At 38.1% G+C, this 27,950-nt stretch overlaps 1 protein-coding gene and 1 pseudogene across 7 annotated transcripts; one reads left to right on the top strand and one right to left on the bottom strand.

Moving 5' to 3' along the window:
• The first annotated feature begins 3,139 nt into the window (after window positions 1–3,139).
• On the top strand, window positions 3,140–11,915 carry LOC145049815 (uncharacterized; annotated as a pseudogene).
• Window positions 11,346–14,053, bottom strand: LOC145053004 (uncharacterized). 7 transcript variants are annotated; one of them, XM_079000959.1, is made up of 12 exons: window positions 13,949–14,053; window positions 13,537–13,576; window positions 13,395–13,438; window positions 13,158–13,253; window positions 12,868–13,083; window positions 12,663–12,725; window positions 12,488–12,544; window positions 12,287–12,396; window positions 11,994–12,131; window positions 11,808–11,898; window positions 11,563–11,700; window positions 11,346–11,480 (listed from the first exon to the last, which is right to left on the bottom strand). In XM_079000959.1, the coding sequence occupies exons 3-6, from the start codon at window positions 13,421–13,423 to the stop codon at window positions 12,683–12,685; spliced, it is 384 nt and encodes a 127-aa protein (XP_078857085.1). In that variant the 5' UTR covers window positions 13,424–13,438; window positions 13,537–13,576; window positions 13,949–14,053; the 3' UTR covers window positions 11,346–11,480; window positions 11,563–11,700; window positions 11,808–11,898; window positions 11,994–12,131; window positions 12,287–12,396; window positions 12,488–12,544; window positions 12,663–12,682. The 7 variants fall into 7 exon arrangements, with proteins under 7 accessions (XP_078857085.1, XP_078857090.1, XP_078857083.1 ...); XM_079000964.1 differs by having other exon boundaries at window positions 11,563–11,898; window positions 12,868–13,060; XM_079000957.1 differs by having other exon boundaries at window positions 11,563–11,898.
• Window positions 14,054–27,950: the final 13,897 nt, after the last annotated feature.

Raw genomic sequence — 27,950 nt, forward strand, 5'->3', positions numbered from 1 at the left:
ATTCTAAGGTATAAAAAATAATTATAAAATATTAAAAACATTATAAAAATTGATTTGGGCAAATATGATATTTTGATGGTTTATGAAGGTTAAATATGATATTTAGAAATTAAGCTGGGAAAATATGATATTTTGAAGTTTAAGATGGGCATATATGAAATTCTCCCTTTAAGAATATATGAAATTCTCCCAAATATAAAAAAAATCAAGTACCGCTTTAATCATCAAGAAAAAAAATGTGTCATTTTTCAACTAGCTAGTCAACTACTGGATTAGGAGGGTAGATCACAATCGTTTCCAACATATCTGAAAATCATGCATTGTTTTCATAAAGTTATGGATCTGTGTCTTTTTCGGTCATGATAATCACCAGGACTTTTATGTGGCGATTTTATTTTTTTCCTGTATGATGCACTTAGATCCAAAAACTAGAAAAGATACCGAATAATTTAATACAAAAACTTGGATGGTAAAAACTGATACATTTATACTTTTCTGAATCATGTGTTTTCAAGATATTTTTTAATTTTTTTAGTCTTTTTAAGTTTATGTTGTTCGCCTGTCACTTATACATTGATCTGCTGTCAGTCTAGTAGAACCAGATCGGTACCTGCTAAGTGTTCATAACATTTCAAGAGTTGGTTTTGTGGGTTTGTCCAGAGGCCCCTCTAGTGGATGCTGGGACAGGTAAATTTAAATATGGTTTTTTAGTACTTGATTTAATTCCAAAGTTTTTTATTGCTCAACTTTCTCTTTTATGCTGGAGACAATGGAGATCTTGACGGAAGTTGCATATCTGATCGGTAGTTCTTGGCGTGCTTGTTCCTTAAATATCACTAAAGATGCTGATCTGTTGGCACTATGACAGCATGAGATATCTTTAGACCAAAAATTTGACAGTTTAGTTTTAGTGATTTTAATTCATGAACTCATTCCATCTGCAATAGCTAAATTTTTTCAATTAGCATACCTTCATAGCAATTCAAGCTTTTTCACAAAGCTACTATGGGTCCTATTATTTATAAAATAAAAAAACAAGTTTGAGAACTGAGTATACTAGGGCAAGCAGTGCCAAAACCCAACAAATCTATATTAGGTGAATTAATAAAATAGAATGAAGATATGATAAACCAAACTGTCAATTATTATTTTAAATTTATGATAGCTTTCTTGGTACATCATATACGACTGCTCTATGGAAACTCATTCCATGCGATTGAGTAAGTTTCAAACATACTATGTAGGAGTTTTTTTTTTCAAAGAAAACATCCATTGAGTACGTGCAATCCTTACTCAATTGTGCTTCATTATATTTTAAGTCTTGCTATTCTAGTATAATTTAAACTCTTTAAAATGTAGAACATTCACCATTACTTTTCCTTTTAAATGATCAACAAAAGTTTGAGAAAATTTTCGAATGGATTAGTTTACTTTGTGAATAAGTTTTACTTTTGATATCTGAGTTTTTCCAAATATCTGGAGCGATTACTTCCATATTCTAAACAGCTAATATTACATGGAAACTGGTTTTAATAAGTGGACATTTATCATATCTTGTAGGTAGCTATTCACATTTGTTTGGCTCAGAATTGGCAAGGTAATGGTTACTACACGAGTTACCTACAGTTTTTTGCATTTTTAATGTTTTCTGCTTTTCATATGTTATTTTATTTCTAATAACCAGATTGAATCAGATAGCTGAGATGAACTCAACTAAAAAACTCTTGCAAGTTTCAATAGCTGAACGCAAAGAAGAAAGAATGGCCTCCTTGCAGGTTATAATCTAACATATTATCTTTAGACATAAACTTCTTGTATCCGTAGTGATGGTAAAAAGGTTCATGTTAAAACTAGTAAGTTTTGATATGGTTAATGTTTCTTTTCAGACGCAATTTGCTCAGGCGACTGGTTCAGTGACACGTGTTCCTATTTGTAGAACTCGGGTCCATCTGGGTGCATCAGAGTTATGAAGTCCATCTGGTTATGGCTTCAGAGAACCTACAATCATAACTGGATGATGAATTTGTGTATTACATAATTAATGCCCATAATTTTTTCTTATAATAAAGACCAAAATGAACATTATATTATCATACACCGGGCAGTTTAGCTACAATATTCAGGCCCACAATGCCTATTGTACAAGCTTTCTATACGTCTATGTTGATAGAAGAAACAAATGTTGTTCTATGGGCGCATGGCGGAGTAATCTATGTTCGGAACCCCTTTAATTTCAATCAAATCAATGTATTTGTATGAGTATAAATATATACGTAATGTATATGTTTGTTCGTGTGTGAATTTTAAAACCATGAGATCTAGAAAATTTTCCCATCATCATAAAGTTTTCTCTTGAGAAATGCAAGCACACATTTCTGAAAAGAAGAACCACTTCTCGACTAAAGGTTTTTAATGACAGATAAACTTTGGGGAAAATCAAAAATGATAACTACGCCCTATAAAGTTTCTAGAGTTTACTCTTCTGGTCATTTAACTTTTTAAGTGACTTTTTAAAGGAACAAATTTAGTTTTGTCCATTCCAATAGGTCCTTTTTGAGAAAACGAAGGGGTAACCCGGTTACCCCCTTATGCCACTTCATTTATTTTTATATTTTAATAAATTAAAAAAACTAAAAGGTCCCATGACATCTCTCTCTCTCTCTCCACCATTGCCATCACCTTCTTCCTTATGAAAACCACCATCGTCCACCATAGAACCACCGCAACCCCACTCCAAACAACCCTGATATGTGCACCTTCTTTCCTATTCGATCAAAGCTAGATTGGGAAGGCGGAAGCAGCGGAGCTGTTGTGCTACCACCACTCGTCGCCGCTGTTGTGGTGGGTGGTACCCATCATCACCGGTGATATTCAACACTCATAACTTCTGTTGTTCTTGGCTGTAACAGGTGACGACCAGAAGAGAGTACTGCCAATGAGGAACAACATATATCTGTTTAGGACCGAACCATCACTGGGATTATACGGTCGAAACTGTTCATGTCACCGGCCACCATGGTAGGTGCTGACTGTTCTTGGAGATTTTTGAATGAGTTCTGAACAGAAAAGAAAATGGATTACCTAAGATTGATGGAGGAGTAAGGAAAATGATTGGAAGCTGCTTGAAGGTCGAAAAGAGATGAAGGTTGGAGGGAAAATGGTGATTCTCGCCGGTTTTTCTTCTCTGGTGAACAGTGTCGATGGTCCTATTTGCGGTTGTAGGCTTGCATCAACTGGCCATGGCGGTGGTTTGGTGGTGATTGGATCAGTCTGCCATCAAAATAGAAGGAAGACAAGAGGATGGGTTGAAGTAGGCAACAACTTTGGTTGTTGCTGGGTTTTTTCTGGTGTGTGTGTGTGACAGACAGAGGTGGGCCCCAAGTTTTGTCTACGCATCCTCTAAACCGGCTAAAACAAGTAAAGGGAACTAAAAGAATAGGTTGCCCACAAGTTGGTTCCCTCATAAAACCACGAAAAAACTTAAGTGGCCAAAAGGGTCAACCCTAGAAACTTCATAGGGCGTATGTGTCATTTTCTCGATAAACTTCACAGGTGGATTTATGATACACAAAACTGGTATCGTAAACAAAATGTCATTTCTATATATATTTGAAGAATTTAGGACGTGAATTATCGGGTGCCCTAAAATTTGAAGGGTTTAGACCATTCTTTCGTACAACCAAACTTCTCACAGTTCGGGATCTATTTCGTCATATTCCCCTTTGTTTGATTTTTTTATGACTTTCTCCGGAGAATTCCCAAACATCAATCGACGGTCAAGGTAAAACACTTAGATCTACAATGGAAGTTAAGAAGGCCACCTCAAGAAATAGCAAACGCTACTGGAAAAAGTGTCTTTCATGCACACATTGTGTGTCATTAAAGTGTATATATGACACAAAAATGCTTATGTAACTATTTGAAGATAATATTAAAGCAAACACAGATTTCGTTGTTGAGTTGATTAGGAATAAGAACATATCGTACACAATGTGCACCAAAAACAATTACGGATAAGTCCGCCTGTGTAACCATTGTGTTTAAATTGAAATAAATTTGTTCATATCAACTTAACACACTTTAGTTTAATAATTTATGAATCTGAGCTTTTATAAATCTAATTTTAAAATCAATACCTTTGTGCCCGTGTTCACAAAGGCCTTTCGCCTAGTTAACCTATCTTTCACTATTTTGACACGGTTAACCCTTTTCACAAACTTTCCCTTTTTAAATAAATTTCATTACTTGTATAAACATTTTAATTAACTGTGTGACTTTATTTATTATTTTTAGCATTTTATTTAAAACTTTATTATTATAATTTTAAATTTTATTTTACTTTTTTAATATAATGGCCCAAAACGTTATAGGCCCCAAGTGTGGATGCTACATTATCCATGACGAGTCAACAAGGATAACAATGACGTTGCTCGGCCGAATAAACCCCTTCCCCAACAACTCCTGAAGCTGCGAGGATAACTCCTGCATCTGTGGAGGTGCAAGACGATAGGGTGTCTTGGCGATAGACACTGCCCCCGGAACCAAATCGATACAGAACTCTACCAGCCTCTCGGGAGGCACACCCGACAAATCCTCAAGGAAAACATCCGGAAAATCTCGCACTATCGAAACCTCATCAAATGACCTCGGTCTCTCTGAATCAACCCTCGTATCAATCACATACGCCACAAACCCACTGCAGCCCCGTTGTAGACTCTGCCTCGCTCTAGCGGTTGAACAAAATGCTGACCCAGAACGGGTACCCTCGCCGGACACTGTAAGAACTCCCCCACTAGGGTCTCGTATGGTCACCAGCTGTCTCTCGCAGTCGATAACCATGCCAAATCTGCTCAACCAATCCATGCCCACAATAACACAAACATCTCCCATCACAATCGGAACCAGATCAATCGGGAACTCAAATCCGAAGATCTCGAGTACACATCCTCGAATCACTTCGGTGGCATACACCGCACTCTTGTCAGCTATGGAAACTCACAGAGGTCAACTCAACACCTCTCGACTAATACTGATGTGCTGACTAAAGGCCAAAGATACAAAAGATCGACTCGCACTCGAGTCAAATAACGCTAAAGCAGGTACAAAAGTCACAAGAAAAGTACCTACCCATATAATAATATAAGAACAATATCTCAATTATCAAAATAATACATGAAAGAATACATACCAGCCACAACATCGGGCGCAACGCGGACCTCCTCCTCGGTCAATTGGAAGGCTCTCCTTCGTGCCTTCGGTGCCTCAATATTCATCGACCGACTCTCTGAAGCTCTAACAGCAGCAGGGGCAGATCGATGAGAAGCTCCCTGTGCTGACCCTCGCAGCTGCGGACACTCGGCCTTCCGGTGTCCGGTCTGGTTGCAGTGAAAACATACTACAAACCCCTTGGGGAAGCCCTTAGCCATATGTCCCTCCTTGCCACACTTGTAGCAAGACCCATCCCTACAAACCCTATCATGACCCTTGTCGTACTTGCCACAAGTACGAACCTTCTGGTTCCCAGTCTTCGGATCGGCGGGCTTGGCCCGCTTGGCTGCTGGCTAGGACTGCGCCGGTCGCCGATCCCTCCCTTGAGACTCTGCCTCCTCCCTGGCCTGAGTCTCCATCTCTATTTCTCTCTTCCGAGCATTTGCCTGAAGCTCGGCAAATGTCCGATATGATGAGTTCGCCATGAACTCTCGTATGTCCCTCCTCATAATACTCAGTTATCGGCTCATACGTGCCTGCTCGATAGACATGTGCTCAGGGCAAAACATCGCCCTTTCATGGAACATCCTGGTACTCACTATAACGGACTCAGTACCCTGCTTGAGGGTCAGAAACTCCTGTGCACTACTAGAAAAACAACCTTTTACGACGCTCATTGCGCGTCGTAAAACGCTCAGACGACGCCCAAATGCACGTCAAGGAAGGCCCTGTGATAAAGAGAGACGATGCGCTTTTGCGCGTCGTCTATAGATGACGCGATTTTACGACGCTCATTTATGACACGCATTTACGACGTGTGTTTATGACACACAATGCGTATCAAGGAAGACCCTGTCATAAAGGAAGACGACACGCATTTGTGTGTCTTAACCTTACGACGTGCGTGTTAATGACACACAATGCGTATCAAGGAAGCCCCTGTCATAAATGAGGACGGCACACATTTTTGCGTGTCATAATTTTAAATGTTTTTAAAATTTTATATTTTTGATAGATTTACTAATTTTCAAATTAAATAACACATTACAAGTCTCATAATATAAAATAAAATACCATAAACAATAAAGATAATTCATTGCACTAATATGTCAAATACAAATAATCATTCCAATAGTAAGTAAATGTAACACATTGCTAATATTCAATAATATTATTATAGAAAACAGAACATGTACACCATTAAAAGAAACCCATGACTAAATTCTCCTTTGACACTCTCCTTTGACAATTTCCTTTCTAAATGAATAACATGAATGCAGGAACTTTGAGAGGCTGCAAGGCACTAATATGTCAACTTTGAGAGGCTGCAAGCCCTGAATCCATTAAGTGTGGTCTGATCTCCAGTGAACAGACTCTTCTCATTCCAATTCCTGTTAAGTAACTTGGTCTAGGTGGACTAACAGGTAGAGTTCTAAAAGTCAAAGGCAGATGACCTAAAGAAAAAAGATAAACTTTTTATTAAAAAAGAAAAGGAGAATGAAAAAAGACAAGGAATTAAGAGACTACTGACCTCAAGATCAGCAAACTCGAACCATGGTGTAACGCCTGTGTTTCCGGGTTTCCCATTTTTAGCAATGTAATAGTCTAGGTTAACCTTTGTAACCCGTTTTGAAATAATAGAAGTATATTATTTGAGTATTATGTGTTTTGTGCTTAATTGCTTAATTACGTGGTTTGATTAATTAAGAATAAAAATAAGTGTCAAAATTTACGTGTAAAATAAACTTGATATCTTTGGTTAATGTTGTAGTAGTTGAAACGAGGTTTCCGAATATATATAGAACGCCCAAATCTGACTTCGTATGAGGAAGTTATGATTTATCGAAGTTTCGGCTTAGCGATGTGCAGCCCAAAATACTCGATTTGAGATCGAGCGGTTTTTAGCCGAAGCAATCTAAACGAAGATCGAAGGTCTCGTTGTTGGTATCGAAGCGATAAAAAGTTAGGCGAGAACGGACATCAAACGAAGAAGTTATGAATTTATAACGAAGCTTTTCTGTCCCGGCCTATTAAAAATAAATAATAAAAATAAATTTAAACTTAGCCGACGGAGTCTAAACGAAAGTTGTAGAGCGTAGTCTCACCTACGCGTGGATATAAAGAACGTCGAAAACGGAGTTCGTATGAAGAAGATATGAATTTCCGAAGTTTATTAATTATTTTGTATTTAAATTTAATCTTTAATTCGGATGATTATCCGAAGGAGTCACCGACCTGATCCGAAGTACGCCCCGCGTACTCATGTACGCCCCACGTACAGCGAAGCATGACGCACCTCGCACTCGAGTTCTTTGGATGACGAATGCCATGACGTTTCGGAGCAGTACGTCCCGCATACTCCGAGGCTCTAGCCTCCTATAAATAGGATGCGAGGACAGTCGAGTTCTTTTGCTATTTTCTCTCTTCTCTCTCCCGTTTTGCATCGATTTGCGTGCCAGAAATACCCCGAAGCCCCGATATTATTCTTGAGCCCCGAGGCAAGTCCCGGGATCCCGAAGATCCCGAGAAGTGCGGTTCCCGATCCGAAGCTCTGTCCGCGAGAAGTTCGATTTTTGTAGAGATCTTCCAGATCTGCTGATATTTACTACTTCTAGAAGTCGTAGTGCTGTCTGATCATCTTCTGATCAAGTGAGTGTATACTACCTTTCATAAACACGATAATAATACAAGTATGGTTCGAGTGTATTAAGTATATTGTTGTTTATAGGTGTGAGTGTGTGGTTACTTTCTTCTAACGCATAATCATGAAGTATTTTATACGAAATACGTGTTACGTGTATATTTTGTGTTATATGTGTGAATGTATATTCACTCTCTTCTATCTCATGGATCTGATTTGTTTTCTATGAAATACGTGTTATGTGTGTGTGCCTCATCTATTATGTGGAATATGTATTGATTAAAGCATGCTATAAAGGTTTTTAAACTATGTATATAAATGTATATTTTATCTACTAATATGTTGGGTAGAACATGGGTAGATAGTTGGTGTGTAATAAACAGATGAGAGGCCTCGTTGTTGTTTGATTTAGTCATCTAGCGGAGTTTAGATGACGACCACGGACTTTTCTAGACAGTCTTGTGGAAACATTAGCAGGTTCGCCACCTGTAGGTGTTAATGAACTTGGGTGTTCATTCGCTGAACTCCATCCCCCTCATGGTTGCCTTGTTTGACTTATATTGCTGAGGAACCCCTGAAGCATGTGTTGTCGCCCCGATGAAATATTCTTAGACTAGGTCCCTTATGTTAGTTGTTTTAGGGACATAAAGTGAGAATAACGGGAATGGGTAATTAGGTTATTGTTGGTTGGTGGAAATTAAATATAATTATTTATTGTGGGTTGAACCATCAAGTTGTTTTGTTTACACAAGACTGACCTACTCAGTTTTATTTGTATTACAGGAAGTGGCACGAGGGCATAAGATGGATGAACCATCAAGTTGTTTTGTTTACACGTCTGTATATGTATATATTTGTTTAATGACTTGTAATGTTATCGTTTATGCTTATTGGTCTGTATCGGAACATGACACCCCGAGTTTTGATTATATAATGAAAATACATTTCTTTTATGAAATGCTTTGGTAAACATTGTTTTATCATGTTTTGTTTTTGGGAACAAATTCCGCAACTCTTTCAAATCAAAAGGATTTACTCTGAAATTATTTTAAAAGCATAAATGAAAATCGGTCTTTTCTGGCCGAGATTTTGGGGATGTCACACATGGGCAACAATCCAAGATTTCACAAACGAAAACAACTGTGTCTCTTACAAGAAACCCTGCATCTACTTCAAGCATATCAGAAACCTTCATAAACTAAAGCACATAATTATTCCATGTCTTTGTACAAATAGATGACTCCTTCCACAGTCTTGGAAGGATTCTTTTGATTCAAAACAACCATTCTGTATTTCACCCAAAAGTTCTTATCTGGGTCAGTCCCAACAGATTGATCACTCTCCAGGTATATGCATATTATGTCAAAAGACTCATATACCCCTGCATTATGAAAACATGATTGTTACTATACAGACAAACCCCTCTCTAACATATTTGGTTATAAAACTAAAAACTATACATATTGCGTTATGAAAACAAGACGAAGCTCGCATCCACCAGCTTGAAAGAATCTACTAAATATCTTACGGGTTTCGATTATATTTCATTCATATCAAACCAAGAAGATGATCGAGCTAATCCAGCTAGACTATTACAGGTTTCCATTACGGGTTTCCATTATATCTCATTCATATCAAACCAACAAAATATGATCATTAATATAATGACTCATTCCATTACCTTGTCTATTTCATCCAACCAAACATACCTCAAGAGGATTTAACGTGATGACTAGGACTTATTTCCTTATAATTTCTTTAAATATTACAAACAAGATAATCTTATAGTTAAAAACGCATCCAAACATATTTAATTTTGACAGTGATTTATAGTAAATATCATACCTCTTTTTAAAGGTTTACAGCCTCAGCATAGAATTGTTTCTTTGAGTAGCCAGATTTTCTCAATTTTTCAATATCATATGCATTTTTTACATGTAAATACAAAACAAGTAGTACCAAGTCAACAGACAAAGGAAGGTAAAACTGAAACTTGAAAATTAAAGATAAGTTAAATTACACTTTCAGCTTAAAAAGAATGTAAAATTTCATGTAAAAGGTAGTAAAGTAGATGTAATTGTAACATCTAGAAAAATATCATCTTTTGTTCTTCTCCATCCAGTCCTTGTTAACCACCTGCAGATGAAGCGTCTAATTAAGCTCGTTTAATCAACTCAGATATCTAATTAAGCTCTTTTAGGACCCTATACCGGTTATGCATTCAAGCCAGTATATTTATATTTTTAGGTCAGGCCTGGGGCATTTGCCCGTGTTCACATGCACTGTAGAACTAGCTGGTTGTACCTTTATAGGTGAACAAAGCCGAGAGGACTCGTAATTCACTTCTGACCCCGTGTTCGATAGCCCGACCGTAGTGATGTTAATTGTGGTTACATCTAAGAAACAAGCTGAAAAGAATGCTGCCATGTCAGCTTGGTCATTTCTCTAAATTTGTAAGCCATATAGTCGTTATATATATATATATATATATATATATATATATATATATATATATATATATATATATATATATATATATATATATATATATATATATATATATATATATATATAGAAAATGGGTTTATAAAAAGATCTACTTACTTTTTATTACCTAATGTTTAGTGACTCAGCAAACAGAAAGTTCACTGATGCAAAAATAGATGTTGGAGGAGCATGTGATTGTAAAGCTACTCAACCAACATATCATGTCATTAGAATAGACAATAAAGAGAAATAGAAATTGAAAATACAAATTTGCAAAAACAACTTACTTGTAAGGGAGATTGTAGAGAATCCCTGTATCCAAGCTGCATAAAAATTTATGATATCAACAATATATCATATTATAATTTTTATAAAAATAGATTATTGGATTAATAATGGACACCTCACCTCAAATCGTTCTTGTTCAGGAAGGGGTTCCATTTTCTAAATAAAAATACCCAACATAATCCAAGTGTGACCTTAAGTCATGTCTATGAGCTTCTGAGTAAGAAAATATTAAATTTAATTCAAAATCATATAAAAAATGGACACACCGGAAACTCAACACGAGTCTCAAAGTGACCAAAATAATAATTGAATAGAAACTCTTGTTCCTGACTTGGTTTGGTTTCCATCTCCAGTAATCACAACAGAAAAGTTTCCAGGGAGGATACTGAACTTGTAAGGGAATTTGTTCTTCTTTCTTGTAGTATTATTACAGACAAGTCAAGATTTGGTGTATGTTGATATAAATCTTGAATGTTGCAGGTTCAAAACTTGATAGAACGTTGTTTGCAGTTGTATATGAATAGGGATGAGGTGGTAAAAACTCTATTAAATGATGCACGTATAGATCCTGGTTTTACAACTCTTGGTAATCACTGTTATGTTATTATTATTATCATTTTTACATTGTCACGTTAACTTTCCTTTTTTGGTGGATAGTTTGGCAGAAGTTAGAAGAAGAGAATGCATATTTTTTCAGAGCCTACTAAATAAGGTTAAAATTAAAGAAGCAGATCATCCTTTTCAATCATTTACTCGAGCATCAATATCACCTTATGAAGTACCCAATGCCTCCAAAGCTACCTATGGGTCCCATACACAATGGGGTACATCCCATGCCAGGTATGGTAATCTATTGCTACAAAGAAAGAAGTTGTATTTTTTAGAAAGTGTAGAATTATTATTCAATATTACTCTTTCCAGTGCAGTTAACAACTTACCCATGGGATACCCAGTTCTACGGCAACCTCCAATGGGGACTCCAGGTCCGCCTCATATGGATTCCATGGGTATGTCTAGTTGTCATGTGGTCAATGGAGTCCCTGCTCCCAGTCACTTTCATCCCATACAAATGAACTCTGGAAACGAGTGAGTTTTATTTTATTATATTTTGATGAGATGAATTAATAAAAAAAGATTAAAAGAAAGTTTTTCCCATGTGTTGTTGCTGAAGTATGGGGTAGACCTTCTTGGACCTGTGGATGAGATCTTCTATGATACTTATGACAGATATGAGCCAAGAAATGATGTTGAAGCTGACAGCTGCTTTGTATCAACTGTAAGTAGCAATTAATGTGTTTTTTGTAGTATACAGAAAAGAAAGACTTAATAAAGAAAATCATATAATAACTCATATGATTCATAAAATTACCTGATTTCAAGTGCAAGGAGTGGATCAAGGGGATATGCAATCGCAAGGAAAGGTTGCACGATTAACAAGACCATCAGGTGCTAAAGGATCATTGCGAATAACTTCATTGTAGCAATAAATAGCATCCACATAATTCCCCTGTTTGTTCAATCATCAATCAACTCTTTTAGCACACCTAAATGCAAAAATAACAACCTTTCCAGCATCCGTAAGTGCATTTCCCTTGTGAAAAGTATATTGTCAAAAGCATGAACACACAAAAAATTGATTATAGAAGAGAATGAAAAACTCACAAGATTATTATATGCTTCCAGAAATCCAACATCACGAGCTATAGCCTGCTTATAATGGTTAATTGCCATCTCCAAGTTACCTTGCTCATAATATATGCTAGCTAAATTCCCTGAACAATGTAAAAGTCAACTTAGTAAAAGTCAAATAGTTGGTTCATGTAAAAGATAGAAACAAAACATGATAATATTACTATTACTAACCAAAAGCCATGGCATAGTCTGGTTTAGACTGAAGAGCACGCTCATAACATACAATAGCTTTTGTAGCCATTCCCAAAGCATATAAAATGCAAAGAAAAAACAATTTTAGAAAGAAAAACAATCTCCTTGTGTTAATATCTACCAAGAATTATCAGAAAACCAATGGAGTACTCACCTTGTATCCATTTCCCAAGTTCAAATAGGCATCAGAAAATGTTGGCTTAAGTTTGACAGCCTCCTGAAATAAACAAGATCCACACTGAGAGTAAATCCATCGGAATAATACAAGACATATATATAACATTTGCATGTCATTGACAACAAAAGTAATAATAATAATAATAATAATAATAATAATAATAATAATAATATGTATATACCTTGTAATACTAGAGTGCCCTATTAAGATCACGGGACTCCATGAAAAGGCCAGCAAGGTTTGACCAAGCAATAGCAAAAGTTGGTTGAATACTCCTTTCAACAAGAAGTTCCCCTTCTGAATAGCTCGTAAAGATATTCGGACAAGTAAAGATAGAATACATAGATTGACAAAACTTAAGTCCACTTTTGCCCCTGGATGATTGTATTGTAAGCCACTGAAGTTCAAATGACATAAATATATAGACGTTAATTTCTTAAAACTATTAACTTTAAATTCCATATCACTTACCATGCTATGAGAAAGGCAGAAAGATAATATGCTGTATTTAGTAGCTCGTAGGATAGTATCCTTGAAATTCCATATCTCCTAAGCTTTTTCAATATCCTGAGAGAATTCCATGGAAAAGAATAATATCAACAAAAAAATGTTTCTTTTTAGGTTTGCCTTTGTAAAACTGATAAATGACAATCCATGTCATAGCCTGATAATATTGAGCAATAGTGATGAAAGACAAGAAGCTTGTACTTCGATGACGAGGATGACATGACTTTCATTTTTTTCTTCTGAACCTAAACATAACATGTGGAATTTTCAGAAGCCTTGCACTAGAATTATTTTCCCATATGTAGAATTGCTATTGAGTAGACATAATTCCATTGATCAATACCTTCGATAGAGCTGCTGGCAGAATCTGATAGTCTATAAGGCTAACCTTGAAGTGAAGAGTTAACAATTAGGAAAATGGTAAAATTTAAACTGTAAATTAACATATAGTTAACAATGCTAACATCACTCTGAATCTAGAATTTATTCCTAATTTTGATATAAACATGTAAACCCTAAAAGAACGTCTAGATAACTGAATATCATCCATCAAAATCAATACCATTAACACATCCTAACGATAACAACAATCAAATATGTAAAATTGGCTCAGATTTCGATAAAATATCAAACAATTCAATCAATGTGGCACATTCAAATATGGAAATTGTTATAGTTTGTAGGAACATCGTGTAAAAAGGAAATAATCAAACTCACATCACTACCACGCACACACCGGAGTTGTATATATTAACCTGATTAGTAGGACTCAGGAGTGGACGCAAATGACTGGTAATCGATTGATTAATCAACTCTCGCTTCGTTGCTCGCTGTATGATGCTTTTGCCGACTGCCTTCCCTTCGCGTGCCTTCCTTTTCTTTGCATTTGGGCCTGATTCATTAATGTAGTATTAAAAAAAAGGCCCCATGAAAAAAATGGGCCCTGTGCACATGCCCATATTGCCCCTCCTTATCACCGGCAGATTACAAGTTGCTTCAGGAAAGTTAGAACTCTCCTTAATCCATTTGCATTGTTCCTCAATACTCAATGCTTCAGGGCTGAAATAGAAACCTGACAACACATAGTTATCAAGTATCAAGTATATGTATAAACAAATTAACCACATAACATAACTATAAGAGAATGGAGAAGAAATATCGAGAGAAAAAAAAAAGGGAGAATGGAGAAGAAATATTGAGAGAAAAAAAAAGAGCGAGAATTTAGGTGGTCGAGAATGAAGGACCATCAACTTACCTGATGGGGAGGAACAACAAAGATATATTGCGATTTATTTTTGAAGGAGGCATGACCAACTTTAACATAGATGATGCTTGAATCGTACCTATCTAGGGCTTCATTAGTTCATAGATGGTGATAGGGAGAAGTTGTAAAACCCTAAATCTCCTTGTTGTATGTCTGACACAAGAACAATGTAACGAGCCCTAAATCGTAGTCTTGTGAGCGTGAGGATCCGAAAATGGTTGTCTCTTAAACAAATGCTTGTAAACTTGAGCAATCGTTGCAGTCTCGGGGAAGTGAGGTGAGCTCGAGGATGCCGGCAGGAAGAGGTGAGCGTAGGTCGCCGGTGGGAAGAGCTGAGTGGAGATGAGCAGAAGTGAGCAGATGTAGCGAACAGAGATCACCTTTTTAAAAAAACCCTAGATCCCCCGCGACCTTGTTATAAGAAGCGCGTTCATTTTTAAGAATTATAAAGCGACATGCCTGCACGACGCACTTTTTTAATGGCTGCCCTCCATGTTTTTTTTTAATTATAAAGCGACATGCCTGCACGACACGCTTTTCTTAATGGGTGCCCTCCGTGTTTTTTTCTGACACTAATTTTAGGTCACGCAAAAATGAGTGACCTAAATCCTTCATATTTTTTGGGAGATGACATTATTTTTAACGCACACACTTTTGCGTATCGTAAATCACCGCGTGTCATTGTTCGCGCGTCATTAAAGGCCTATATTCTAGTAGTGGTGCCAAACGCCCCTTCTCCACCGGGGGAACATACTCCTCACGGAACATAGCGGTGAACCTCTCCCAGATCACCGCAGCAAGCTCAGCAGACGAAAAATGCGTCATCACAAACTTCCACCAGTCCTTCGCTCCCAAGTGAAGCTGGTTCAGCGCGAACCTGACCCTCAAATGCTCTGGCCTCGAACACATGTAGAAACACCCCTCAATATCAGAAACCCATCTCATCACAGCAATCGGATCGTGCGTTCCATCAAACTCTGGTGGGTTCGTGTTGATGAACTCCCGAAATAACAACGAGTCACCCCCTTGCGGCCTAGCAGCAGTGATGGTTGCGGTGGCCACAGCAACAACAGCATCAGAAAGAGTAGCATAACGCTCGTAAAAAGTCTCGATCAGAGTGGTCTTGATAGACCCAAACATCTGCGGTATCTCAGCTCGGATGGCCACAACCACCTCCTGATGAATCATCCTGCGGATCTCCTCATCACTAGTACCACTACTCTCAGGTGTGTGGCGTGTCCCAACCATGATGTCTCTCTGAAATATAACACAACAAAATATCAGATACCCGCTTGAGCATACTCGCACTCGATAACTCAACCCTACTTGACCTCTGGTACTCCAAAGATTATTACTTGGACTGTGCACCACTCCGGTGTCTTCAATAGTACGGGCCTAATACTACCGTCCACACCGCATTGGTATACACCCCAAGTCCTCCTCCCAGGATCCCAAATTCCAAGTACTCTACTCTCACTATGCATAGGCTACTCTCTACCAGACCTCTCATAAGCCCTTCGCTGCTATCTATTCCCTCTAAAGCATCTCCTAGCAGCAATCTCGTAGACTAAGGCATCACAAATCAGGCCACTCTAGTCCTAATGAGAATACCTAGTCTACTCTAGCATGCATAATATACCACATCATATCTCATAATCACATAAAATAAGGGTATTTTGGGAAATCACCGTTCGGGCGCTGGCTGATCGTACACACGACTCTGCTCTGCTCTTTTCAAAATCTTTTACTTCTTTTGAAAATTTTTATTTTTATTCAGAAAATTCCTCAAATCCTCACATTTTCAAAACACATTTCCGTTCATAATGGATCTAAAAATCTCAATGTATCACATTTCAATTCATAAAACGTATCCCAAGATGAAAAGAACATATAAAACTCCATGTGTACGTACGAATCATGCCGGCGCGTTCCCGCGATCGTCACTAGTACCTGAAACACATAACACAAAACACTGTAAGCATAACAACTTGGTGAGTTCCCCAAAATACCACATATAACACATATTAGCCACTCGAGGCTATAACTCTGTGGGTCCCTTGGGCCCTAACTATGTGGACCCTCTGGTCCTAGCTCTGTGGACCTTCCGGTCCTAACTCTAATATACACACAACATAAATCACATAGAAATAATGCAGTGCAACACATCACATAGATAGCATACAATAACTGTATCACATGGCTCTAATTACCACTCACGGCAAAGTTTAGTGAGAAGACTCACCTCGGGTGTCTTGGTAAAATCTGGTCTAGCCTCCGCCTAATCACATGGAATAAATACCCTAATCAATATAACTCTCAAAGGCTAGACTAAACTCTCTCTTGGCACTCTCAAAAGGGTAAAAGACCATTTTACCCCTCTCATGGCTCAAAGACCCAAATATTAACAAACCCTAAAAGTCAATAAAAGTCAACTCTCTTCGGGTTACGCTGCGCGTAACAGACCTGTACGATGGGCGTACCCGGCAACCTCACAGAAATAGGGAACGCGACCCCTACACTCCGCGTACTGGGATTACGCACGACGTAACTCCTAGTTTCAATATTCTTTGATTTTTGGGTCTTAATCAGTTAATACTTGCGTCCAAATTCCAGATCTGACTTCTCTAATACGACTTAATCCATATAGTCGGTGACTTTAAGCCTTTGCACGGCTGTAGAAGTCACCAACACCCAAACCACTCCATTTCCAACCTTTAAAGGTCCATATCTCATGCATGATCAACTTTTGACAACCAAGACTGGATTTTATCACATAACAACCCTAAATGAGCTAGCATGGGATATATCTCGGCTTCCAAGAACTCAACAACTCATAAAGCCATAAACTTGGGGGACAAAAACCCTAAAACATCCTTCTTATGAAACAAACATAAAAGATGGAAAGCATGAAGCTTTATACCTCAAACTAGAGCTTTTCCCACTGCTAAACTCGGATCTACAAGCTTGAGCTCTAACTCTTCCTCTTCTAAAGCTTTTCACTTTACTCCAATGGCTAAGAGCGCACCAATAAGCTCTCTAAGGCACTTCCTTGCTATATGAACGAGATATAGGGTTTTGAGAAGAGAAGACTCTGGAGAAAGGTGGACAACAAAGGGTCATAAGGTTCTTTAAATAGGGAGGCTCAAAGGATTAGGGTTTCTCTTCTGTGTCGGGTACGCCCCACGTACACATTGGTACGCCCCATGTACCTGACAATCCTTCACGATCAAAACACGGACAAGTACGCTGAGCGTACACCGCAGTACGCCCCATGTACCTGTCAACCAAGCATCTTCTTATCAAGGGCTCAATATGACAATCACTCAAAGAAGAAGGTTCACAAGGTATACCTAATTTTTGAGATGTTACACCTTTCTTAACTATTAATAAATAACGAAATAGTTCCTATTCTTTTAATTGATCCAATTAATCTCAAAATTAATCCCAATTGATTTCTGATTAAATATTAATTAAATAATACTATTTTTCATTAATATATTATTTTCATAACACGTTAATAAACCATTTATTTAATTTCTTATTCATGTAACATCCCGATTCCGGGTATAATGTTTTTATAATTTTCATGATTTTCATTGAGCAACTTGACGAGTTGGAGGCCCCAACTTGTCGAGTATAGAAGGGTTTTGGTCGCGTGGGTTTTTTCGACTGACTCGCTGAGTTGGAGGGACAAACTCGACGAGTTGGCACTATGAGAGGTAACCCTAATTTCCCGGGTTTGTGTCCTATTTAAAGGACCTTAAGCCCTCATTTCCGCCTCCCATGTCACCTTACCCCCCTGTGTGAAACCCTAATCGTTTAGATTGATCAGAGAGAGAGAGAGAGAGAGAGAGAGAGAGAAGGGGGATGGGCTAACAAGAAGGGACTGTTAGATCCAGTGTTTATCTATCCTTAGCTTCTCTTTGAAGGTAAAAGTCACCACATTGCTCATTATTTTGACTAGATCTTGTGTTTAGGGAGTTTTAGGGTTTTTTTCATGTTTCGTTGAGACTTTGAGCATTTTTGGCTTTCCAAGAGATTGCGACTTTAGATCTGGACCTTGTGAGGTCCCTTGAGCCCAAAGGTCCAAGCTTTATCAAGTTAGAGGAGAGATTTTATGCTTAGGACTCTAAATGGAACTTGTTTTGGCTTTCATGCCCTAAGTGCCATGCATGGACGTAAAGCTTGCAACTTTACGTGGTATCTCAGTCTTGGGAGACTAGATCTAGATTTTGGGGTTGTAACTCTTCCGTAAAACGTTTGAATGAGAAAATAGACTTAGAGGTCTTGCCGAGTTGATGAGCCAACTTCATGAGTCGGCTAGGGTTTTCCCCAACGAGTCTGGACATGAGTAACTCAGCGAGTTGGTGAGACAACTCGACGAGTTAAGTTGGATTTTCACGACATTTCTAAAGGAACGAGGGGACTTGACGAGGCACATAGATGCACTCGATGAGTCAGGTTAACATGGACTGTTGACTCGAGTGTTGACTTTGGTTGACTTTAGGGTTTGGTCAAGTCAGGGATTATGGAGACCATGGAGGGGTAAAATGGTCTTTTACCCATCCCAAGATATTAGAGGGACAAAAGAGATTGGTTTATTTAGATTTGTGGTTTACCTGTTAAATAGAGATATTTATCGTATGTGTTAAGCGGAGGCTGGATTGGTGATTTGTGTACGAGGTTTATTTGCTTGCTTATGAGGTGAGTCTTCTCACTATACTTACCTTGAGTCGTAATTTTGTGTGACCGAAGGGTCTTATGTGCTTATTGAGTATTGTGATATCCTGCATTCTGTCTTTGTAATTTATGCTATGTATTGTGTTGAGTTTTACTGAGTTAGGACCAGAGGGTCCAGTTGAGTTGTGGGACTGGAGGGTTACACTAAGACACATCAACCAGAGGGTTTTATTTGAGATATAGCCATGAGACGCTAATGAGTTATGTATGGTATTTTGGGGAACTCACTAAGCTTAGTGCTTACCGTGTATTATGATATGTGTTTCAGGTACTTCTCAGCATCGTGGGAAGGCGCCGACTTGATTGTACACACGGGATAGAGTTATATTTTTGAGGATTCTAGATTTTATTCAAACAATTATGGACATGTGTTTTTGATCATTTGTCACTTTGGGTTTTTTTTTAATTGTGTTTATGAGAATTATGTGGTTGTTAAAATGAAAATATTGTTTGAAAATTTTCGGTGTTACAAGCTGGTATCAGAGTCTTGGTTTGAGGGATTCAGATGTACCTTTGGGTGTGTCTGGACTCAAACTGAGGATTTGAGAAATTTTTTCAAAAGAAATGATTTTTCCCAAAATGAATAAGAGTTTTAAGAGAAATACGAGTTGGAGGAGTGTGTACAATCGGCCAAAGCCTGAACGGTGATTTCCCAAAATATCCTTACTTATTTTTGTTATGAGATATTCTTGAAATGTTATGGATGCATGCAAGAGGATAGGCTAGGTATTTAATATTTTAGGGCTAGAGTTGCTTGATTTGTGATGCCTTAACCTAGGAGATGATATTGATCGATGTTATCAGTTATATTCCTTGAATATGTGCTGAGTAGGAGTATCTAGCAGGAATCACTTAGAAAGCGTTATGAGTCGAGAGATAATCTAGGAGAGATACCTAGATAAGCATATGAGAGGTCTAGTGAGAGAGTAGTCTGATATTCATCAGGGATAAAGTATTTGTGAATTGGGATCCTAGGAGGACATGGGGTGACTACATGTTGGTGTGGAAGGTAGTATTGGGTCGGTACTATTGAAAACATCGGATCAATATGCAACCCAAGTAAGAATCCTTAGGATGCTAAGGAGCAAGTAGAGTCGGGTAATCGAGTGTGTGTGTGGTTGAGCGAGTCTTTGATGATTTATGTGTTTTGTTTTAGAGACATCATGGTGGTTACACGCCACAACCGCGAGAGCGGTGGGACCAGTGATGAGGAGATCCACAGGACAAGTTTTAGTGCAACATCAAAACTTTAAGGATGATAAGGTTTGCTTTACAATTGGACATGTTTCGGTTGGTAAGCTAATGCACAACAACGGAAGAAATTTGGGACAGGTTGAAGGAACTGTACTTTACGGATGAAGATCTTGAGCATTCAATCCAAACATTATTTCTCTCAGAATTTGGTGACTTCAAGCAGAAGCCTGAAGAGAAGCTTATTCAAGCCTTCGATTTCTTTAATCATCTCCTTAGTAATATGATAAAGCATGGGATTGAAAGGAAAGTTATTGAACAGAAGGTCACATTCATGAATGGCCTTAGACCCGAATGGATGGCTGTGGTGTCTATTGTGAAGGCACATGAACAATTCAAGGCTTATTCTCTGGAAAAACTGGTCGGAATATTAAATTCACATGAGAGTGCAATGACTAAAGAAACGAATGCTGTTTCTAGCATGGGGTCCTTGGCCCTAATCTCCAAAGGCAAGAATGTTTCTGAAGAAGAAGAAGATTTAGATCTTTTTTAATATGATCTAACAAGTGAAGATTATGCTTTGATGGTGTCAAATCCCAAGAAGTTCATCAGAAGAAGGTTCCCAACTAATAAGAACCGAAACTGGCAGGGAAGCTACAGTGCTGAGAAAGAAAAGGAGGAACCGAAGAGTGTTTCTCAGACCAAAAAACCAAAGAAGAAAGTAAAACTTAGTGGTGAGTCAGGTTTTAATTGTCACTACTGTGGAGGCAAAAATCAATTTGCCAAAGATTGCATGTTGAGAAAGATGTCAGATAAGAATGATGATGATGCTGAGGAAGCGAACCTCATACGACGATGGGAGGAAATCAAGAAGAAGAAAGATGGATCCAATAACACTATGAATGCTCTTATTGTGCAGGGAAATATTGTTGACGATGAGTTCGGCGGTGTTGAAGTTTGGTCCGCACATTGTGAAGATGAAGAAGTAAGGAAGCCCACTCATGGCAGGGTTTTGTTGGTGAAAGTAGAAGACGTTGCAGAAAAGTGTCTAATGGTGACCTCTGGGGTGTCACAAATGAGAGGCTATACCACTGATGGGGGACTAGATGAAGCGAAAGAGCGAGAAAACAAGTGTTTTGCAGTGAAACTTGTACAAAAATTTGACTCTTTGAATGCCAAGTTAAGTTCAGAAAATAAAATTGACACTGAAAACACTTCTGAATTCAATGAGGATGATGATATGAGTGAAATATCTATAGAAGATGAGGTGGATTGTTTCGAATTTGTCAAGAGCGAACCAGAAACCAACAAAAATCTTATTTCTGCAAAAATTTGTTGAGTTCGCTCGTTTGTCCAAAGACAAGAACAAAGTCATCAAGGAAAAGGTTGTTGTATATCAAAAGGTTCAAACAACTATAAATCAAGTTTATATAGTTAAAGGAGTTATTCAGCAACAGACAGCCGAACTGACAACATTAGTAGAAGAAGATAATGCTGATGGCTGTGATGAGTTTTTTTGGTCAGCACCGATTGATAATGCCGATGAAACAGTAGGTCTATCTAACAAAACATCATGGAGGGTTAAAGTTAGGTATGTGGTGGAAACACTTAATAAACCTACACACCTTGATGTGCCAAGCACAAGTGGTACCAAAATTCCTTCAAGCGAACCGGTCATGGTGTCAAGTGAAAACTCTTCGCTAAAGAGCGAACTCATGCTCAAAGACCGAAGCAGAAGGACAACATCCACAAAACTCCAAAACTGGTGTTAGAAAGAAAGCATCAACGTAATTTGAGATACAAGAAGAATCTCACTGAAAGGAAACAGTTTTGGCGATCTCCAAAACCCTACTTACGTTTGCTATGAAAAGACCACTAAGTTAAATGAAGAAGCAAAAGCAAACTCAGCTTCTCGTACTCAACATAATGAAAACAACCGAAAGAAGAGTTTCGGTCCCCAGAATCAAAAACCGAAAACAGAGTTTCGGTCCACAAAAGAATAGCAACCGAAAGAAGAGTTTCGGTACTCAGACCGATGACAACCGAAAAGGAAGTTTCAGTCCTCTAAGTGAGAGAAACCGAAAGGATGGTTTTGGTCTTAGACCAACCAATGAGAAGAACCTACGGGAAGGTAGTTTCAGCTCTCAACCAAGTAAGAGAAGAGGACAACTCACAACTTATCGGCTCCATATACTCCACACTAGAATGGAACTGTCAAAAGGAGAAACCGATCTTTGTGTGAAGCAGCTCGAACATGCTTAGCTTCGCTTCTCTACCTGTATATTTTTTGGTTGATGCCATTCCTGCTGCTTGCTACACGCAGAACATATCTTATCTCAACAAACGTTTCTCCATCACTCCTTATGATATCTTGAACAACCGAAAGCCTAATGTATAGTTTTTCAATGTGTTCAGTTCAAGATGCCTTATCTTCAATTCAAAGGAGCACCAAAACAAGTTTGATGTCAAAGAAGACGAAGGAATCATTTTAGGTTATTCCTTAAACTCCAAAGCATATAGGGTTCTGAACAAGCATTCAAAGAAAATTGAAGAGACCTATTATGTCACCTTCGATGATAACTATGTCAAGAAACTAAAGACAACCAAAGGTTATGTGGAGGAAATATTCCCAAAATCTGGTCAAGTTACGGTACCAATTTCAAACCTCTTTGAGCAATACATGCTGCTATTTGATGAACCAGAAAAGGCTATTCACTCTAAATCCAAAGCTGCGGACAACATGGTAGACAACTTGAAGAAGATAATCGATGATGCTGCAAAGGAAAATGGCGGATGAACAACCGATAACAACCGAACAACCTGACACAAGCGAACCTCCAAAAGATAGTTCTCATATTCAGTGGGGGGTTCGTCTTTTCCAGATAGCCAAGATTCACCATTCTAGGGGGAGAGCCCATCATCATCAATACCAACCGAAATGTAAGTCCAGAGGGAGAATTCTAAGCCTGAAGCTGAAGAGGTATCATCATTCGAGGGGGAGAATGTAAATACAAACGATAATGAAACTCCGTCAGAATTCGAAGAAGAAGTGAATGCTGAACTGGATCGCCCATATGATCATAATTACCCTCCTCTCACCAAATGGACCAAAGATCACCCACAAACACAAATGATTGGTGAATCAATAGAAAAGGTACTCACACGATCAAAACTGAAAGTGAAACAAACTGCACTATTCTCTAAAGTGGATTTTTTCATTTTTAATTCGTTTGTCTCCAAGGTTGAACCGAAGACGGTCAACACTGCACTCGATCATTCTGATTGGTTACAGGCGATACATGACGAACTCAATGAGTTCGAGCGAAATAAAGTGTGGAGACTGATTCCAACACCAAAGGATGCTTTTATGGTTGGACTAAAGCGGATTTTCAGGAACAAGATGGATAAGGAAGGAAATGTGATTCACAACAAGGCAAGATTGGTTGTGAAAGGCTACTGTCAAGAAGAAGGCATAGATTACGAAAAGACCTTTGCTCCAGTAGCAAGGCTAGAATCAGTTCGTATTTTTCTAGCCTATGTTGCACGAAAGAACTTTGAAGTATACCAAATGGATGTGAAGTCTGCCTTCTTAAATGGAGAACTGGAAGAGATAGTGTATGTAGAGCAACCACAGGGTTTCGTGAACGAGAAGTATCTAGATCACTGCTACATTCTAGACAAGGCACTCTATGGTCTCAAGCAAGCACCAAGGGCATGGTATGAAATGCTAACTAGATTTCTCAAAATGTCAAAGTTTAAACAAGGTTCGGTTGACCGAACCTTCTTTCGTAAGAAAGAGGATGACCACCTTATGATCGTTCAAATTTAGGTTGATGATATCATCTTCGGTTCCACAAATCCTAGCTTAACAGCTGAATTTAGGAAGTTGATGGAGACTAAATTTGAAATGAGTTCAATGGGTACTATTAACTTTTTCCTTGGCTTGAATATTAGACAGGGACCCGAAGGCATTTTTGTTAATCAAGAGGCTTACACGAAGACCTTGCTTGCCAAGTTTGGCATGATGGGAGATTCAAAAGTAAAGGTTCCTGTGGCATTTGGAATGAAGTTAACACCTTCTCTGGACAAAACGGCAGCTGACATGACCCTCTATTGTCAGATGATAGGGTCCATAATGTATCTAACAGCAAGTCGACCAGATATAATGTTCTTTGTTTGTTATTGTGCTAGGTTTCAAGCTAATCCACATGAGCCTCACCTGCTAGCTATGAAGAATATCTTTCGATACCTAAAGTGAACCTCTTCTCTCTGTCTATGGTACCCAGCCAAATCAGGGTTCTTTATCCAAGCATTCTCAGATGCTGATCTAGGAGGATGTGGACTGGAAGAAAGAGTACCACTGGAGGATGCCAATTTCTGGATGGAAAATTTGTTAGCTGGCAGTCAAAGAAACAAACTTGTGTGTCTCTCTCTACAGTCGAAGCAGAATACATAGCGGCAGCATTGTGTACATCTCAGGTGATTTGGATACAAAGTCAACTTCGAGACTATGGCCTGAACATGAAGAAAATCCCACTATATTGTGACTCAGAGTGTGCTATTAGGATTTTTCATAACCCAATGCAACACTCAAAGAGGAAACACATAGCACTGAGGTATCACTTTATCAAGGATCATGTGGAAGATGGTAATGTAGAAATTCATTTCATAAGAACCACTGATCAATTGGCTGACATCTTTACTAAGGCCTTGCCTGAAGCAAGTTTTAATAAAAGCCTATAAGGATTAGGAGTGATGGAAGTTTAATCTGTTTCGAAATCACTTTCACCTCAATAAAAGTTGGAAGAAAAATAGAGCGAACGCTCGGTCCATTTCGGGTTTGCTTCTCTTGGGAACCGAAATTAACCGAACACTCGGTCTATTTCGGGTTTGGTCCTACCGGGCTCAGTTCGCCTCTTATCTCCGAGTGACGGTTTCGGTTGTATAGTATGTACATTTTTTTTCTCGTAATTTATTTTATGTTTTTCCTTTTATAAAATCCAAAAATATTTTTCTTTCTGTTTTTAATTCTTTTTTAGAAAATCTTATAAAATCCAAATTTGTTTTTTCTGTTTTTAATTCTTTTCCAGAAAATCTTATAAAATCCAAAAATATTTTTCTTTCTGTTTTTAATTATTTTCTAGGAAATCTTATAAAATCCAAAAAAAATCATTTATGTTTTTATTTCTTTTCAGAAAATTCAAATCATCATTCAAAAATATTTTCTTTCATTATATTTCAATTTATTTCAGTCTTAATGTAATTCGTGTATAAGGACTATTCTCAATGATGGAGCTGTGGCAGGTAGAATTCTTTATCTATGTATTAGCTAAGTGTCCCTAGAAGAATGCTGCTACATGCTGACCCAAGCCTCCAAATATTTTGAGTGAAGCCTTAATGACTTGATATATACAAATCACATCTTCCCAATTAGGCTGTCAAATTCACTCTAATCATGAGCTACCTTATTCTTCTCCAATTGAGTTAATAGTTTTTCATCTTGGTCTATCTTTTATAGTCGATGTACATTCGGTTCTTTAACCACCTCAATCTTATTCTCCATCATAATTCATTTCATGAATGTAACCCTTGAGACTCTCAGCAACTACCATTGAGGTTTACGGTTACACAACTTCTATGCTAATGATCTTAGTTTCATGCCAGTACATGCTAAGTGAAACCCAAAATTCAATACATATAATGCATTGACGGTAAACAATTAAATGTTCTAGCTATCACCTTTGAATTAACGAAACCACTTTTGTGGAAGTACCTTGAAATCTCCTTTTATTTTGAGAGATCCTTATGAAAATGTCTTTCAGCACGACTTTTCTTCCCATAGGATCCAGTTTTTATTTTTCTTTGAGATTTTAAATATACTTATGTCAAGAACTCACTGAATATGTTCCAAACCTACTTGTTTAACATGCCACATCGGTCTCACAAGTACTTCCTTCTATTTTGGTCTTCTGTCAAGAACCAAAACCTGAACTGAAGCGAAAGCCACCCTTAATAGCCTTATATATAAAAGATGCCTTTCAATGCATCTTAACAAGTACTTGATCGTAATTCAACGGGAATCCAAACAAGCATTTTGAAGTCTCTCTTGACTTTGAAGGAAGAGATTCGTGCCCGGGATCCACTGCGATGTGTCTTAAATGACATCACAAAATCCCATAAATAGTTTGATTTATTTCTTTATCTTTGACACTATCTTGCATGAAAATCCTGGATTTTCCAAAAGTCTAGTTCGGTTACTCACAAGGTATTCACAAATATATAACTTCGGTTCCTAATGGTGCAATAGAGTTATTTACAAACGAATGGATGAGTCAGTATATAGCCTCGGTTAATTATGGCGGTGACGATTCAATTAAAGGTACAAGAGGTGAGTCAGTAGACAGTCTAATCAATTGCACATTTGAAAAAGGGGATAAGTATGGAAAGGCGCATGAATTTGAAAGTCTAATCGATTGCACATTTTTGGGGTTGCTTGTTGTTTAATAATGCCTTTTTAGGCGTCGTTTCCCAAAAAGGTGGAATCATTGCTCCGGATTTTTTTCTCTCTACAAAATCATATATAAGGGTTTTGATTACCGTTGTCTTACTCTTTACCACTCTTCAACTCTGTCAAGCAAAGAAGGAGATTTCAGGCGATTCGGTGTTCACTGTTCATCTTACTATTCATTAAGCTTCAACAATGGCAGACTCTTCTTCAGTTCAAGAAACCTCTGCTCGCTCCACTCTTCTCACAATCAAGCCTTACCAAAACTTGTTGATCCATCTCACACCATTCACCTACAATACTTACGTGTATCGAGTAGTGGAATGTCTCAAGTATTCCCCACTCGTCATCGCTCTATCAAAGGTGGAAGTCGTAGCAATGGCGTGCCTCTCACAAATCTACTCCACTACTACTTATGACAAAGCTGTAGAAAGGGTTTATTTCGACATTCTCAACCCGAAGACTTCATTCTCCAAGAATCGATTATGTTCGCTGCTAAGGCTTACTTATGAAGCATCCATGGTGAATCCTAATTCCATCTCCACATGTCAGTTATTTTCGATGTTCTACAACATGGGGTATACCGAAACCCTAACTACTGTGACCAAGGTCAAGAAATCGTGCCTTCCTCCTCAATGGAGTGGACTCTTCACCCTCCTTTTCAAAGGGATTTCAGAATGGAGTGCCGGCTCAGATGGTGCTAGCAAGTCATTTATGACTCTACTTTATGGGTTGTACAATGGTATCAACCTGGATTATGGTTCTGTTCTATGGCTACAACTGGTTCAAAGTTTGTCATCTACCTCTCGCCACACATAAATTTCTGGTGCCTGGTTCTAGACCATTGTCACTCAATGGAAAATGGAGCGCTATCAAGTTCCCATCATGGCAGACTCATTACTCACATCCATCGCTACATTTCACACTACGAAAATCATTGTCACTGATCCCTCGAAGTATCTCTTCATTGGCTCAATTCCAGGTCAATGTATGCGTGTGTGTCCACTGAAAGCAAGATTATTCAGGAGTACAAGAAGCTCCCTTCATCTGGTCCAAG

Source organism: Lactuca serriola, chromosome 5 (genome assembly GCF_051521515.1).
Source record: "Lactuca serriola cultivar US96UC23 chromosome 5, Lser_US96UC23_V15, whole genome shotgun sequence".
Classification (NCBI taxonomy): Eukaryota; Viridiplantae; Streptophyta; class Magnoliopsida; order Asterales; family Asteraceae; genus Lactuca; species Lactuca serriola.